At 42.0% G+C, this 16,602-nt stretch overlaps 1 protein-coding gene across 2 annotated transcripts in view; it reads right to left on the reverse strand.

The window, feature by feature from the left end:
- The window catches only part of ARHGAP10 (Rho GTPase activating protein 10), a 292,374-nt gene that overhangs the window by 72,410 nt on the left and 203,362 nt on the right, over positions 1-16,602 (reverse strand). For both annotated transcript variants that reach the window (XM_012783754.2, XM_012783755.2), the window contains 2 exons: positions 15,532-15,637; positions 13,737-13,896 (listed from right to left, as the gene is read on the reverse strand). In XM_012783754.2, the coding sequence (XP_012639208.1) occupies positions 13,737-13,896; positions 15,532-15,637 (266 nt within the window). The remainder of the gene's footprint in view (positions 1-13,736; positions 13,897-15,531; positions 15,638-16,602) is intronic.

The following is a 16,602-nucleotide window of genomic DNA, read 5'->3' on the forward strand; positions in this document are numbered from 1 at the left end:
CCTGGTCTCTAGACTTTTTCTGTATTTCACTGATAGCAGGGAATTTTTTTTTTCTTTTAACCTATGTTGGTTTATATCAGGCGTCCTCAAACTACAGCACGTGGGCCACATGCGGGTGTTCTTGCCCATTTGTTTTTTTACTTCAAAATAAGATATGTGCAGTGTGCATAGGAATTTGTTCATAGTTTTTTTTAAACTATAGTCCGGCCCTCCAATGGTCTGAGGGACAGTGAACTGGTCCCCTGTTTAAAAAGTTTGAGGACCCCTGGTTTATATTGTAAGATTTAAAGATCTATCTTTACTCTGCCATCTCAAAATATGTTTGAGATTATCTGAGATAATAATAATGGGACATTATTATCTGAGATAATAATAGTGCATATATAAGAAAATAATAAGATACTGTAATCTGGAAACCCGTTACTGTGTCTCCCACGCTCCACATTGTAAGTGGACCAGATATATTTATTCAATTATTTTAATATCACCCTAGTTATTTTCACCTAGACCAGGGGTTCCTAAACAAGGTCTATTCATAGACTTTGGAGTCACTATGTGCCCTTACATTGTATGTAAATGATGTGTGTCCTTTGGTATGTTTTCAGAAAATGGGATTGTTATCTTTTTTTTTATCAAATTCTCAAAGGAGTGTGAAACATAAAAACTGGTTAAGAACCACTGACCTAAAGTAATGAATGGGAAGGCTGCCAAGAATGGGAAACAATGGAAAATCAGAAACAATTTACAATAGTTTGGATCCATCTGAATAATAAAGTCAAGTAAAAGAGTTTTAAGTTACATGGAATGTGGATAAAAACACAGCAAGACGTCCAAAAAAATTAGACTATGGATGTGTCTGTGGTCCTGGAAACACAGTCCTGCAGAAACCACAAAATAATATGATCGTGCACAAGAAACAATTCTCACTCAGAGGACCTTTCCACATCGATCCATCAATAAGTACAACTTCCTCTGTGCTTACTAGCACATTAAGCACAAATGACCTAATTCCTTCATTAAATTTTGAAAATGATGACTAATCCTCTTAGTGGTCATTCCCTCCCCCATTTCCACCTAAACAGAAATGACATTCCAGAGAAATCAAGTGTTTAAAGCCTTCCCTACGAGAATGGCTCAATTTTTACTTACTGCCAAAGTAGGGAAAGACAAACAATTATTTTAAATGTGTATAGCTTATAAATACATTTCACTTTTAATATATGAATAAAAGAACATTTATTCAGCAACAAATTAAAGAGAACAGGAGATAGACATCAAGAACAACATACTTGAGATCATGGCCCAGACTCCATATGAGTTTCTGATGTACACTGTTTCTTTATATGAACATATACAGAATTACTATCATTTACAAAAGGATTCTAAAATCTTCCCCATAATCTATGAATCCAACTACTTTAGAGATTTGGTTTGGCACAATCTAAAATCTGTGGCCCATGTGCACTTTTGGTAATTAAGAATAATGATGATGACAAACAGCACACCAGCTGTGCAGAGATTAATAAGAACTTTCTTGTCCACACAACCAGGCACTGACATATGTGGCTCAAGCAACTATATAAAGCTCATGACTTTATGAAATCAAATACAGGGATTTCCTTTCTTACGCCCACACATTCCAACAGAGACATACATAAGCACTTTTGTGCAATTTCAACTTGAAACCATCCATGCAGTAATGTTGACCGAAACACTATGCATCATTTAAACCTAAAAAGACAAAAATACCATCGTGTTTTTCTTGGGACAGGAGAAAGACCACAAGGAACTTTCAAACTGTGTGGCTTAACTGCCTGAAATCCCTTTTGGAAGAAGGCAGGCCATAAATGAATCAAGCAAGCTGTGTGACCTTGGGTAAGTTAATTTCAACTCTCCAAGCTTCAATTTCTTACATTTGTCTATACACTGCAGACACACTGATACCACCTACCCTTTTCAAGGTTGGCTGTTGATTCATGCCTTGTACAAACCAGAGTTTGCCAATGTCTAGAACGCCAGATGCTCAGTGAGCCATTAGCCCTTAACCTCTTCCCTAAGCAGACCAGAATGCTTGGGAAAGGGAATGTTGCATTTTATAATTATCTCCATTATATTCCCTGCAGGCCTAGCTCACTGCTGTGAATGAAATAGGTAAATATCTTCTGAACATACTACTACTATGTTGACTCACAAAGGATTGCCTAGTACATTAAGTCTTCGAAGTGTTGAAATGGTCTTAACCTGACTTTAGACAAAGAAAACGACAGGCTTCTTGTAGGTGCAAACTTAAACACATGATCCTCAGGCCATGTTATTATGTCTCTGTGTCACAGCTGCACTATTATATTTCTCACTAAATACTGGACTCCTAGAAAGAAAATATGTTTTTTTTAAATCTTTTGAACTTGTCCATATAGTATATAAGGCATGCAAAAGTGGCTTAATAAATGTCTGTTGAATAAATTAGTAGCTGCATAAAAGAACACCAATTCCAAATATCAGATCATTTAACCATTATCATGAATAATTTCAGATATATATAAGTAAAAAGAATAATATAGTGGACTCCTGTATACACATCACCTAGCTACATCAATTGCTAACTCATGACCAATCTTATTCATCTATCCTCCCACCCTTATGATTATTTTGAAACAAATTCTAGACTAGGTACAAATCTTTAGGAAGCTTTGAATGGTTAGGTTTGACTCTAGAATTTAGATAGTCATCTCTCTATTGTAACAAAGAACACATATGATACTATGTACTAATCAAAAGAATTCATCGCTTCATTGCTATGTGGTCAAGAGAGAACCTGAGAGAACAAACAGAAGTAAAAGCCAAATCCTTCCCCCAAATTATTATGGATGGGGGAGACTCTTAGTATGACTAGGTAAGAGATCAGAAAAGAGATGATAATTCTACAAGTATCTGCATGAGGAGAAATAAGACTTTAAGATGGCTCGTGGGAGGAGGAATACCAGCAGACAGCTAGAAACCATGTTTTAAATCTTTTTATCAATAGGTTTTTTTAGAGAAAAATCCAGAAGTAGTGGAGAGGGCAGATCTGGGGACTGGAGGTTGGTCAGTGTGACCCAGACACCACCAGGGCCAGGCTGAGGTGAAGGGGGGAGCCTGACCAGCCCCAGAGGAGAGGGTGGGACAGACATTGGCAGCACTTGGCTTCCCGAGGAAACCTGGGAGCGCAAGGACAGCACGCAACAGGGCTTAAGGTGAAAGGAGCAAGAAAGCTCTCACACGGAGTTCTGCCCTCCAGGGTCACTCTCAAGGAGAAATCAACCAACTGGAAAGTTAAAACAAGGAGGACTTCTGAGGCACTTTTCATCGTGTGCCAAATGAGTCCGGTGACATAAGGCTGCATGGCTTGTAATTTCTTTAACCCACACTGACCACATTCTTCTAGATTCCCAGGCTCCTCGGTAAACATAATCAGGCGCTTTTTGAATGTGGCTGACGACATGCACTTCACCTATGGAATGAGGGTGCCACTGCCAAAGCGAAAGAGGAAAGGCTGTGAATCCCAATGACAGAGAAAGACCTTGTAGGGAGAAACAGAACCTCATCCTCAGCCCTGGTTCCTCAAGCTCCCCACGGCGGCAGTTAAAAGGCACCCAGAGTGCAGAAAGGGATAAACACGGCAGGCCTGAGAACGCTATGCTTATAGAAAAGCCTTCCTGCAAGGCTGGACCTTGGGGTTGGTGTCTGGGAACGTGGCTGGGCAACAGTTCTTTAATCTGATATAGAACATTCCCTAAATGGTTACGATGCATCCAATACGCCCAGCCCATTTGTACAAATGTGCGAGCGTTATGCCGAACACCTTCTTGCCTTCCCGGAGCCCAGGGTTTTGGTACACACAAGGCAAAGGATGTCGGTTTGACTAGCTCCCAGCAAAAAACTTGGGCACTGAGTCTCTAATGGGCCTCCCTGGACAGAAACACCACATGTGCACGGGGCGGCGCAAGTAAACTCTGTGTGACCCCTCCTGGGAGACAACAGCATAGGGAAGCCCACATGTGAACCCCTGCAGACCCCACTTGTGTCTTTTTCTCTTACGATCTGGCTGTGCGTAACTTATTATCTGCCTGTGCGTAACTTATTATCTGCCGGTATCCTGGTCTGATGATGCAAATGGCTATATTATTACTGCAATGGCTTCAACAGAACACACACAAGATAGTAATGTAAACTTTTATCATTCTTAATTCCAAATGTTTGCTTAAAGCACACGGCTTATTCTCAGTACTCTTGCTTACAGTTTGGAAAAATTAGTTCTTTACATATTATTGAAGTGATACTTTCTTATTTATACTTTCCCCACTTATACTATTCGGTGTAATTTTATATTTCTGAAAATATATTTGAGATATCAAAATATTCTATTTTCAGTGATTTATTTCAATCCACAATTACTCTTTATCTGCTATTTCTGAGGATCCCATTATGGTAGTGCAGCCTATTAGACAGTGACAATGAAGTCAGAAGAAGCCATTTATGATGGTGGGAGCAACAGCAGAAATGAGAGCTTAAAAATCCCACCTCCAATGCCAGACAGTCCCGGGTCTGAGTCCCACTTACCAACTGACTGTGGCCAAATTTTTCACCTAAACTCCAGTTTCCTCATTGGTAAAATGAGGGTGATAATAACGTACCCCCCCAGAGTTGCTGAACAGACTATTAAATCATGACGTAAAGTACGTAACAGAGCGTCAGCACTCAGTAAATGCATCTGCTTACTCTGTATTAATCACACTGTCGGTGATGAGGAGGAGGAGGATGGTAACCCAAGCTTTCTTAGCAAAAGCTTTTTAACGAAGGTGAAGCTGAGAGGCTGGATACTCTGCCTGATGACCCTAGAGGGGACGCGTCTCAGACGGGGGTGTGCATCACACCGAGGAGAGGGCCACACTGAAAGGAGGGGGAGGTGGCCCTAGCGGTTGTATTCCCATCATTACCTACTAGGTATTCAAACCAGTTAACCCTTTGGTTTTCTCAAAATGCAAGTTATTATGGTCACTTAATATAAAATGTGTATATTCATATATATACTTTATTAGACAGCAACAGTATAAGTGTGAAGGGACAGGCTTTGGAAACAGTCTGGGTTCAAACCCCAGCTCGGCCACTTTCTAGTTCTCATTTGTAAAATAGCAGTGAGACGCAAGGGTAAGCTCTTTTCATCCTTGTAGCCGTCCTAGCAAGTAGGTACACACAGGTAAGGAAACTGATAATGAGGTTATACAGGTCACCAAAGTGACTTAAAAGTCACACAACGTGGTGGATCTGAGATTCCAACCCAAGGAATTTTACTTTAGAGCCCGCTCTGCTACATTACGATATACCATCTAGAGAATACTTCAATAAAATGTCACATAAGGAGCCGGGCACAGTGCCTGGCACATAATCCTTTTCCAATTAATATCAACGTCGGCTATTATAATTATCATTGTTCCCGATTTTATCTGGAAAGGTATGAAAGAAATAGCTCTGAAAACCCTATTTTACAAAGAAAAAAATAGCACTAGGTCCAGCCAAAAAACCAAGCCCATAGACACCCCACACTAACCTCTCCCATCAAGGAAAGGCATCTATGAAGGGACCTTCTCTTAAGCCCACCTACAATACGCCACCACACCCACCTTCTCATGCTTTGTTTCCTATCTTCCCTTCCAACCCCTCTTGATATTTCTGGGAATACAAACAACCTAAAAAGGGCCACAGTCCTCATCACATTTGACTCTGCAAATGCTGATTGCATGCCAAGTGCTACGCAGGGAGCTAGGCTCTGAGGAGCTGCTGTCTCTGCGGCTCTGCAGCTCCGGACACCCGGGCAGAGAATTTCAGAGCGAGCAGGACCTCGGAGGCCTGCTAGCTGTATGCCCGCTTCTCGGTCCCATCTCTGGCATGAACACATTCTCGTTATTATAAATATTATGAAGTTCTTCCTTCGATTGAATCAAAACCTCGCGTCCTGGCAAGTTCTGCTCACTTGTACTGAGTATGCTTTCTAAGACAACAAAGTATAAATCTGTTCGCCCTCTATTTTGCAGCTCTTCAATTTTCTGGAGACCGCCCCAGTGCTCTGTCTATACTGGGCACTAAATGCTGCAGAGTAACTCTTGTCTCTCAAATTTTCTCTTATCAAACCACTCTTGTCCCAATGGAAAATACGACACATGTATCTGCCATCTACAGAGCCACATGGCAGCACAAAGCAGAGGCTTCCTGTGCCATTGCTAAAAGAAAGCAGGCTTGGGAAGACCACATAGTTATTACTTTCCTTCTCTCCTTAAAGGGAGGAGGAGAAAGCAAGACAGAAAGTTTCCTGTGTTTTAAAGCCTCTTTTTAAACACTCCAGAAAATGCAAAGCCCTGTTGAGAAAAAAAAAAAAATATATATATATATATATATATATATTTAGCAGTAAAGTTTTCCCGGCAATGCCAAAGAAGCCAACATGCATGAAAACAGGGGAAGGGGGTGGGGGGGAGGAGAGTCCTCTGAAAATTCGTCAAATACATTCTTGCTGTGTGGTTTTGACTTTTACACAGAACAGTCACTACTCAGGCAGACATAAAGCTTTTAGAAACTTTGGAGCTTTTATTATTGTTGTTGTTGTTGTTTAAGACATTTATTTTTCTCTCACATGAAAACTTTGGTGCTGCCTAGCAACCCCGTGCCAGCAAAGCTAAATCGAGAAGCATTTTAAGCTGGATTTTTTTAAAGAGATTTATTTTTCCCATTAAATGACAGGCATGCTCTAAGACTGGATGATGTCTTGCACTTGATGGAAAATGGTTTGCATGTTACTCACTCAGTCTCTTTTAACATTAATGGATGACAGAGACCGACCTGCAGACGTGGGCTAGGGTGTATGTTGTTTGTGTAGCGACAGGAATGGTGCAGTGGGTGTCTCTTATCAAAAACAGTCCACAGGTTGCTGCCGCTGGGACAACAGCAGGCTGGAACGGAATGGGGATCCATTCTACCAATGAACCTGGGAGCAGGGGTGTGTTCTATAGCTTTTGGCAAAGACAGGCAGACGCAGGTCAAAAAGTTGACTGCAAGATTAAAATGCAGTTTGGTACCTGTGTGTGTGTGTGTGTGTGTGTGTGTGTGTGTGTGTAATTTAATATTCTGGTGATGACACTGGGCATGCTATGGTCTCAATGTGTACCCCAAAGTTCACACGCTGAAAACTTCATCCCTGATGCCACAGTGTGGACAAGTGACCTTTAAGAGGGGATTGGGTCATGAGAGCTCTGCTCTCATGAATGGATTGGTGTCATCTTGGGAGTGGGGTCATTGCCGAAAGAGTGGGTTTGTTGCAAAAGCAAGTTCGGCCAGCGCTCACTCTCACAACCCCTCGCACGCACTCTGTCTCTATTTCTGCGTGTTGTGTCTCTCTCGTGCTCTCTTGCGTTTTTCTGCTGTCGGATGCAGCAGCAAGAAGCCCCTTGTGCCAGATGTGGCCCCTTCCACCTTGGAATCCCAGCCTCAGAACAGTAAGAGATAAATCTCAATTCCTTACAAATGACCCAGTCTCAGGCATTCTGCTGTAACAGCACACTACAGACTAAGACAGATGCCTGATGGGAAACACATCTTTAAGCGTTCTAGGTTCTTCTGTGACTGGAGGACACTGGGGACTTGAGGACTCTGCAACACATGTTGCAAACAGGGATAAATCCCAGTGCCCTGAAGAAACCTCTGAACAAGACAGGGAAAGCAGCCCTTTCAACAAAGCATGATCATCACATATGGCCTCCATTTTCACAGGAAGAAGAAAAACAAACATGACACAAATTATCCAAGTCCCCATTTCAAAAGTTAAAAGGTCTTTTTTTTTTTTCTTTGAGATAGTGTCTCACTCTATTGCCAGGGCTAGAGTGCAGTGGAGTCATCATAGCTCACAACAACCTCAAACTCCTGGGCTCAAGCAATCCTCCTGCCTCAGCCTCCCTAGTAGCTGGAATTAGAGGCCCTCGCCACTACACCTGGCTAATTTTTCTATTTTTAGTAGAGGCAGGGTCTCGCTCTTGATCAGACTAGTCTTAAACTCCTGGCCTCTAGCCATCCTCCCTCCACGGCCTCCCTGAGTGCTAGGATTATATGCCTGAGCCACCAATTCCGTTAAAGAGCTCCCCCACCCCACCTATGAGTTAATAGGCCATTAGAATACGAGAGTGGTTGGCAGGCTGTATCAAACTCAGTCTATGTATTTCAATATATATTTTTAATATATTTTAAATGTAGATATACATACACAAACATTTATACAAAGATTATATGAGGTAAATACCTTACACAATAAACCAAAAGCATGTAACACCCTAAGAAGCCAATAAATATTTTCTCACACTAATCTCATGTCTTTATGCCTCACATTATACTTTCTACCCCCAAATTCTCTCAACATTTGAGCTCCGCATCTCCAACTGCCTATTGGGCTGATCTTGCTGAACAGAAAGACAACAACTAAAGTTCATCATGTTACAAACTGAACTCATCTTACTCCTACCTTGAACCCATTTTCTCCTTCCTTTTATTGATGACATCAATAATCTCCCAGGACTGAATCCTGACACCACCTACCTCTGAGATCTGCCACAAAGCCAGCCCCTAGATTTGACCCATTCCACCTCACCACCATCCACCCTGGAACCCCCTTCTCACCACCATGCCTTTCGTCTGTGCCATGTGACCTCTCCCCTGGTCTTTCGATCCTCTACTTTCTACTGCAAACTCTGCTCTCAGGCTAAGCTTTTTGAAGTAGTTTACTTGCAAACCATGAGTGGTCCCTGTACCTATAAAATTAAATGCAAAAGTCCTAAGGCAGCATTCTAACCTCCCACACCTGGCCCGAATCGCTTTCCAATCCTATCTCATTCCATTCACTCATGTTCCAACAAGAGCTGCGTTCCCGAAACACATACTTCTGTGTTTCTCTGATTACATTATCTCCCATGCCTGAAATGTCCTCTTAAAACGGCTCCACCTGTTCAAACTCCATTCTAAAACTGACTCAAACCACCTACTCAGGAAACGTTCCAGATTTCCCACAGCTGGACGCAAACCCTCTTAAGTATCGGCTGCTTTTGCACACTTGTGCACACACGCATGCGCACTCTGACGGCGCTTATTCTCTGCCATATCTTGTAGCTACTTTTGAACATTTCTCCTTTCCCCTATTGGACCCACTGTCTTTACTTCCCCAAAACTCACACCATGTTTGACTCACAGCAGGCACTCACAAAAAAAAATGCATAACAAGTACACTTTGTTAAGAACAGAACTTATGCAAAACTCAACAAATTCTAAAGCACAACCCCAATTTGAAAATCCTGGAGAAGTTCGCAGCAGCCTTCCCCACCTGGGAAATACAATTTTCTGATTTGCAAGGGAAGAAAGACCTTGATAATATTTTTGGCCCATGAATACTTCTTTTAAAACAACATCTTAACATATTATGTGCACATAAAGCCAAAACATATGGGTTAAGTTTCCTATAAAGTACAGACGGATTTTATAAACACAGCCAAGAGGGCTAGGAGAAATTGTGATCTGCAAAGCAGATTATCTAGGGGTCTTTTTCTTACTCCAAAATTCATCTAGAGCAATCTTGCTTTAATTACATGTTGACGTTTCCTCTTCGCTGTAGTGACTTTCCTAGAGGCAACACTTTTCACATTCCCAGGGAGGAAAAATAAGTAACTAAGGAAAAGAAAATGACTTCCTTCACCTGTCATTTTTCCCATCCACGGTATTCGGCAACACTACCCTTTCCTCTCCAGCCTACCCCTCCGTTTTTGTCCTGCTATCCATCACTGTGATTTTGTCCTTCCTCACAGACTATTCCTTCTGACCTTTCCTATCCTTACCACCCCCTTTCTTCTTCTTGTCCTCGGACATTTACTAAGAGAGTCTATATCCTTCCCTCCCCACTTTCGAGTCAAGGTAAGATCCTTTGGTGAGGGGATGCAGGGGTCAGTTGTCAGGGAAACCTGTGGCTAACAGGGACACGCAAGTCCACGTGAAGTTTTTCTGCACAACCACCCTTGTCAGCAGAAACATTCCTCCTCCTAGCGGAGCCTGGACTCTGCAGTGAAGTCCAGCTGAGCAGGAACAAAGAGCTGGGAGTGGGAGTTGGAAGTGTACAAGGATGAAATTGGAAAGAAAAAGGGAGGAACTGGGGAAACTAAGTTATCAGAACTTAACTAATCCAAACTGACAACTTCTCACCCCCAATCCCCACCGTACACCCCTCTGCTCCCAAACCTCAACCTGAGCACACAGTGAAGAATCTGAAACCCAATGTCCACCTCCTCCCTTCTCAATGGACAGCCTCAGAGCTTTAATTAATGTCAGTTGTGCGTTCACAGCACTATCTAGACACAGAAAGGAAGAGAAGGAAGACTGGAAGCCCTCGACTCAGCTCTCTGAGAGCGAGGCTGCTTTCATCTGCTATAACTATTATAACTGGCTCACCAGTGCGACTTGGAAATTCCTGTAAGATTTGTTAACAAGGTGAAAGCAGCACTACCTACTTCCCAGCAGAAAAAATCATGTACTTATCTCCCCAGCTTCAAATAAGGGAAGAAAACAGGCAGCTGCAGCATGAAATGGAGATCCTTTTATGCAAGAGAGAGACCCAGAGCTAGTATTTTCACAAATAAATTGCATAAAAGTTCCCTAATTAGGATTTAATCAAATGATAGTTGAGCTACTATAACATTGTTTCAAGGCTTGTAGTCTAATTATTTCGCTTTCTAAAAATGAATAGTAGCCATCTTTCCAGGAGCTGTCTGGATAGCTTAGTGCACACTAATGAGGTTTAATGACAGTTAGACAGGACCATAAAAGGAAGCATAAATTCACCACCGGCTCCAAAAAAGAAAAAACTTTTTACACCCATAAATAAGCTGCTTTTACCATACTGATAAAGAAAATCCCCAACTGGCTTCCAAGCTTAACTTTTCCATAAGAACGAATATTAGCACAAGTTAGAACTGCTCTAGCAAATGGCAATTGCAACAAGGACCCCAAAAATGCTCTTCCAATGCTTTGCTCAAAGGAATCCCTGAGCACCTCTGTTTGCCTGCCTTTTTCCCAATTCCTCCAACCCCCTCAAAATGTATTGAGTTCATTAATTCATTTAATAAATAGTAACTGAACATACAATATGTACCAAGAATCACTGTAAGTGCACAAAAAAACCTCTGCCCTCACGGATCTAGCAGGAAGAGACAAGGAAGAAAAGACGTCATATGGTACGTTAGACTGGGATAATCATTATGGGATTCCAGTCCCAAAACATGGTTTCCTCATGCCCAGATTGTGACCTGGTTTCCAACAGTGGCTGTAACGTTCATCTGCACATCCAGCACCTACTACATGCTTGGCATATAATGCAATCTCAATTCTTAAAAATCCTTTTAATAACCAAATGAGTGACCAAGTGTTTTAACAGTTTTCAAATTCTCTAAGAGGCAGACTTTTCTATAGGTGACAGAATGAGGGGGAAAAAGTTCTCCTAAAAGAGTCTAACGTATTTTTTTTTTTAAATCATACATTCCCTTGATTACAGAGAAACAAGCAACAAGACAAGTCACTTTAAGAGACGACTCATTTTAAACCAGGGATTCTTAACCTGCAGTGCACACGTTCAGGAAAGCATGTGAACTCAACGACACTGTTAGCACAATCGGGGCAGAGGGGAGTTACATGCATTTATCTGAGGAGAAAGTTGGTAACTTTTGTCAGCTTCTCAGAGATCTGCGATCCCCAAAAGATTGAGCAGCACTGCCCTACATAATAAACATGTTATGTCCTTGTTAATAGTAAAGGTATTCTTTTAACCCTGAGTCAGCATTTTCCTTTTTCTTAATAGGTGGAATCTTTGAGGGAGTTGAGAGAGGGGAGACGCAGGCACACAAGGTACAGTCCTTTTGAACCAAGCACTCCAGAAGCATCCTGAAACCACTTTTTCCACATGTCCCCCAAAAGCTGTCCCAGCCTTATAAATGTAGGCCAGCTAAACTGTTTCAATAGATTCCAGCTCCTTCAAATTCTGTGTCCAAATACAAAATGTCATGGGGCAGACCTAACACCAGCACAAGTCACACTTAGGTCTTAAAAAACCTCTCAAATAGTAACAGAACCTTCTCCCATGTTCCACCTTGAAGTTCTCTCTTAAGTTCTTAATAGAGGCAGAAGAGATGCTTCCTCCCTAGGTCAGCCATTCTCCTTGCTGGCTACCTATACTTCTTATGAAGGCAGGGGCTGGGCATGGTGGGTCACGCCTATAATCCTAGCACTCTGGGAGGCCAAGGTGGGAGGATTGCTTGAGGTCAGAGTTCAAGACCAGCTTGAGCGAGACCCTGTCTCTACTAAAACTAGAAAAATTTAGCCAGGTGTGGTGGTGTGTGCTTGCAGTCCCAGCTACTTGAGAGGCAGAGGCAGGAGGATCATTTGAGCTAAGGAGTTTGAAGTCAGGGAGCTATGACGATACCACTGCACTCTACCAGGTGACAGAGTGAGACTCTGTCAAATAAATAAATAAATAAATAAATAAATAAATAAATAAATAAATAAATAAATAAATAAATAAATAAATAATTCTTATGAATGGAAAAATTTAACAGAACACACGTGGCTACAGAGCCACTTCAAAGAGCCCCTCAGAGGATTCTGGTTTGCCAGAGTTGAAAGTTATTGGTTCAGGACGGGGATCAGCAAGCCTTTTCTATAAAGATGCTACTTTTTTTTCCTTTGCGGGCTATCTGGTCTCTGTTGTAACTACTCAACTCTGTTGGACCGTGAGAGCAGCCACAGAGAATATATAATTGAGGAGAAAAGAACAATAATTTGGAAAAGAGATCATGAACGGACAATAATGAACAGTACTTATTTCTAGAATTTAAAATGCTGACTGGGTGTGGTGGGAGGAAGAGTATATTAAAGCCGTTTCTGCTCACCCCTGAGATGGCTCTCCTAATTCAAACCCATCTCAACCCCATCCATCAAATCCCAGGAATGTGTCCCTCACTCCTACCCCCGGCCCAGGGGTACTGCCTGGGTCCATTTGAGGAGTTTACCCCACCCCGGCTTCTCCTCATTGACCTGCCACTCAGGACAGCTGGGTCCAACCAGGAAGACCCTTTGCGAGGCAGGGTGACCTTCGCAAGTACAAAGCAAACTGAGGCCAGCCTTGGCCAGCAGTCTGAGGGGAGCCCTGCCCCTCAACCCCACTCTTGATGATGCTCGTGATCCTCTGGCTCCATCTCACTTCCTTTCAACTTTCTTTATTTGCCTTATTTTCTCTCTTGCCTTCAAGTTGCAAAGCCCTAACGTCATCAAGAGTACAAGGACCACTATGACACACAGAATTTGAGTGACAAATCTAAGGACAGGAATGAAAGCAACAAAAAAATCTAAACACTTCACAGTTACCTTGCCCATATCCATTTGCATTTGGATGAAGTGTTCCTTCATTAAACCAGTGAGTAACACAAGACTGGGTATGGTTCAGATTATGAAGCACCACCAAAAGACAGAAGCTCAATGAAAACTTCTTCAAACCAAGTTCATCACGGTGATGATAAAATCATTTAAAAAAAAAAAAAAGAAAAGGGAAATCTAAGAGGATAGTTATTCATTACATGGTGACAAGCCACAACTGCGAAGTCCCTTAAGGAAAAAAAGAATTTTATTACCTTTTCATGGTTTTCAATTAAGATTTCCACAACAATATTCTGAAACTTCAAATCCATGATGGCAGCAACCGTTTCTTCCTGTGGCCTCATCAGAGTCGGTCCAAACACCACTCCTAAATTTGCCACCGTCATTAGGTTCTGCTTGGAGTGATTTGAAACACTGGAATTGACGAAGGGGGGGAGAAAAATGTCTCCATTTAACCAAAGGGGCAAAAATTGCGGAATGTATAATATGCTACAACTCTGTATTTCCTTAAAAACAGGGAGTCAAGAAACTCAACATGACTCCTCAACGTCTACCTCTGAAATAACATCTACCTCTAATTGAGGCCCCTGCCCCCTCTTTTACTTCTCTCTCTCTCATGATCTACTCTAGCCACAATGGCTTTCTTACTAATTCCATGTACAGTCTTCCCTTGGTATCCACAGGGGACTGGTTCCAACACTCTTGTGGATACCAAAAGGCACAGATGCGAAAGTCCTGCGATTTGCTCTGTGGAACCTGCACATAGAGAAAGTCGCCCTCCATACCCACATGCACCCTGTGAATGCTGTATTTTCAATCAGTGGCTTGCTGAGTCCATGGATGCAGAACCCACAGATACAGAGTCTGCAGATTCAGAGGGCCTACTGTACGTGCTAAGCTCATTTCCCTCAAAAGCCTTCATTCACTACTCCCCACTAATCAAAACACACCCCCCTCTCCCACCAGATCGTTATACCCTTTTTTCTAGGGACTACCAGATCCCACGGCACCTTTGTGAAAAAGAGCTTCCCAAATATGCAGAGCTTGGTCAGAGCACCCACACTCAGTCCTTCAGCCCAGCATCATTGTGCAGCGAACAACCTGGACAACTGTTCTCAGCAGCCCTGCCATTTATGCAGAGCTCAACTCAAAGATTTCATCCTCAAAGAGATCTTCCATAATACTCTTCTTTATAGTCTCATGCTCAACACACATTCTCTATCTCCTTACTGTGCTTTGTGGTTTTGCCACTTATCATCTGAAACTATTTTGTATTTTTATTTGTAATCTGTTTATCATCTTTTACCCCCAAGAAAGTGAGCTTCACAGAAGTTGGGATTTTAACTGTCTTGTTCAACTATCTATTCATTAGCACCTAAAAAAGGCATTCACTAAACATTTGTTGACCAAATGAATCAATGGCTACACAAGTAGTAGGGCCGTTAGCAAATCACAATATCCTCTGGTCTTCACTCTTAATGTAAAACAAAGGTTCTAAAACATAGTGTTCCTCAGCTTCCTCTCACCTTGAAAATTCTATAGTTATAATGATATGTGAGCCATTTATATTTGAAGAAAGAGCTAATCTGTCTGCTGAATTATTCAGTTTTGCTTGCTTTTAAGAGGAGGAAGAAAAGGGAATGGATTCTGTGAAATAACTACCCATTGCCGAATTAAGCAAACTTAAGGGCATGTTCAAACTTAGAGTTAGATAGGTGTGAAACTAAGTTAAATTTGCTAACTAACTTACAATCACATTTCCAGAATCTGTGTATGGGGCAATGCATAATATTCTCTTCTTTCCTTCAAATCAAATCCTGAGTTGCTGGCAGTGCTGTTAAGCAAATAATTATACAACTTCATGAAAGCATCGTATTTCAACGCCTTGTCCAAAACACACACGATGAGTCAAACGCCCAGCTTGCCCTTCCAGGTGTGGTCCCTGGTATTGTGTGTGCAGCCCCCCGTTCCAACCCTTACAGATCCAGGAACGCTGCACGGCACCTAGAGCAAAGCGATGGAAGTTAAAAGGAAGAAAGAGAGGCTTACTTTGTCAAGTGTTTCACCAAAATATCCAACATTTCTTTATTTTTCTCTGGCAGCTTGTGCACCAAGAAATGGATAGCATTGACACGAGATTCTGGGCTGCCGCTTTCTTTAAAAGAAAAAGAAGAAGAAAGAAAAAAAAAGTAGTTAGTAGAATACTCAGAATTGAATTTATTTCTCAAAATCAACAATGACAACAGCTCATCTTCAAGATTAGTCAAACACAGAGAATTTAAATGTATTTTGCCACCTTTAAAAGGAGAAAGAAATCTTTCTCCCTATCATTAATCTTCTAACGCCTCCCATATGGGTTAATTTCAGCCCAGCTGCAGTTAGTGCCTTTCCCTGGGTTTGTACCAAAAACAGACTCCTTGGATAGCTGCTGCAGAATCTCCCTCTTGCACACTGCGCTTCAAGCCTGCGTGTCACACACCAGATGGAGTCCAGTCGTGGGGTCACCGCCCCACAACGGAATGCAAGTAAAACATCAGCAAATAGGCAACTCCCTGTTAAGGATTGAACTGTATCCCCCAAAAAGATATACTGAAGTTCCAACTCTTAGGCCCTCAGAACGTGCTGCTTTAAACTGCACTTGGAATCTAATCAGGTATGGCAAGATACGGCAAGGACTGCCATACAGAGCAAAGTTTTACACCCGGGGCCCTGGAAACAGAAGGTAACCCTGACATTTTTTGAAGGATGGATTAGAATGCAGAAAAAGGACAATTTAGGAGGGAAATGGTATTTGGGAATGAAGTGACAGGAAGGAAGGGGGTAGACGGTAGAACTACACATAAAGAAGCAGACCACAGAAGTACAGATGCTCCTCACCTTATGATGAGGCTACATGCCAATAAACCCATCGTATAGTCGAAAACTGGGGACCATCCTTATAGCCTAGAGTCAGAGTCTCTGCTTCTAACTGATAGCTGAGTGGCCCTGAGCAAGTTACCTAACCACTCTGTGGCTCAGTTTCCTCATCTGTAAAATGAAGATAATATCTCAAACAGCCAGTATGAAATTAAAGGACTGTACTTAGCCTCCGTGGCTGCCACAAATAGGCACTCAACCACT

Source organism: Microcebus murinus, chromosome 15 (assembly GCF_040939455.1).
Source record: "Microcebus murinus isolate Inina chromosome 15, M.murinus_Inina_mat1.0, whole genome shotgun sequence".
NCBI classification, from domain to species: domain Eukaryota; kingdom Metazoa; phylum Chordata; class Mammalia; order Primates; family Cheirogaleidae; genus Microcebus; species Microcebus murinus.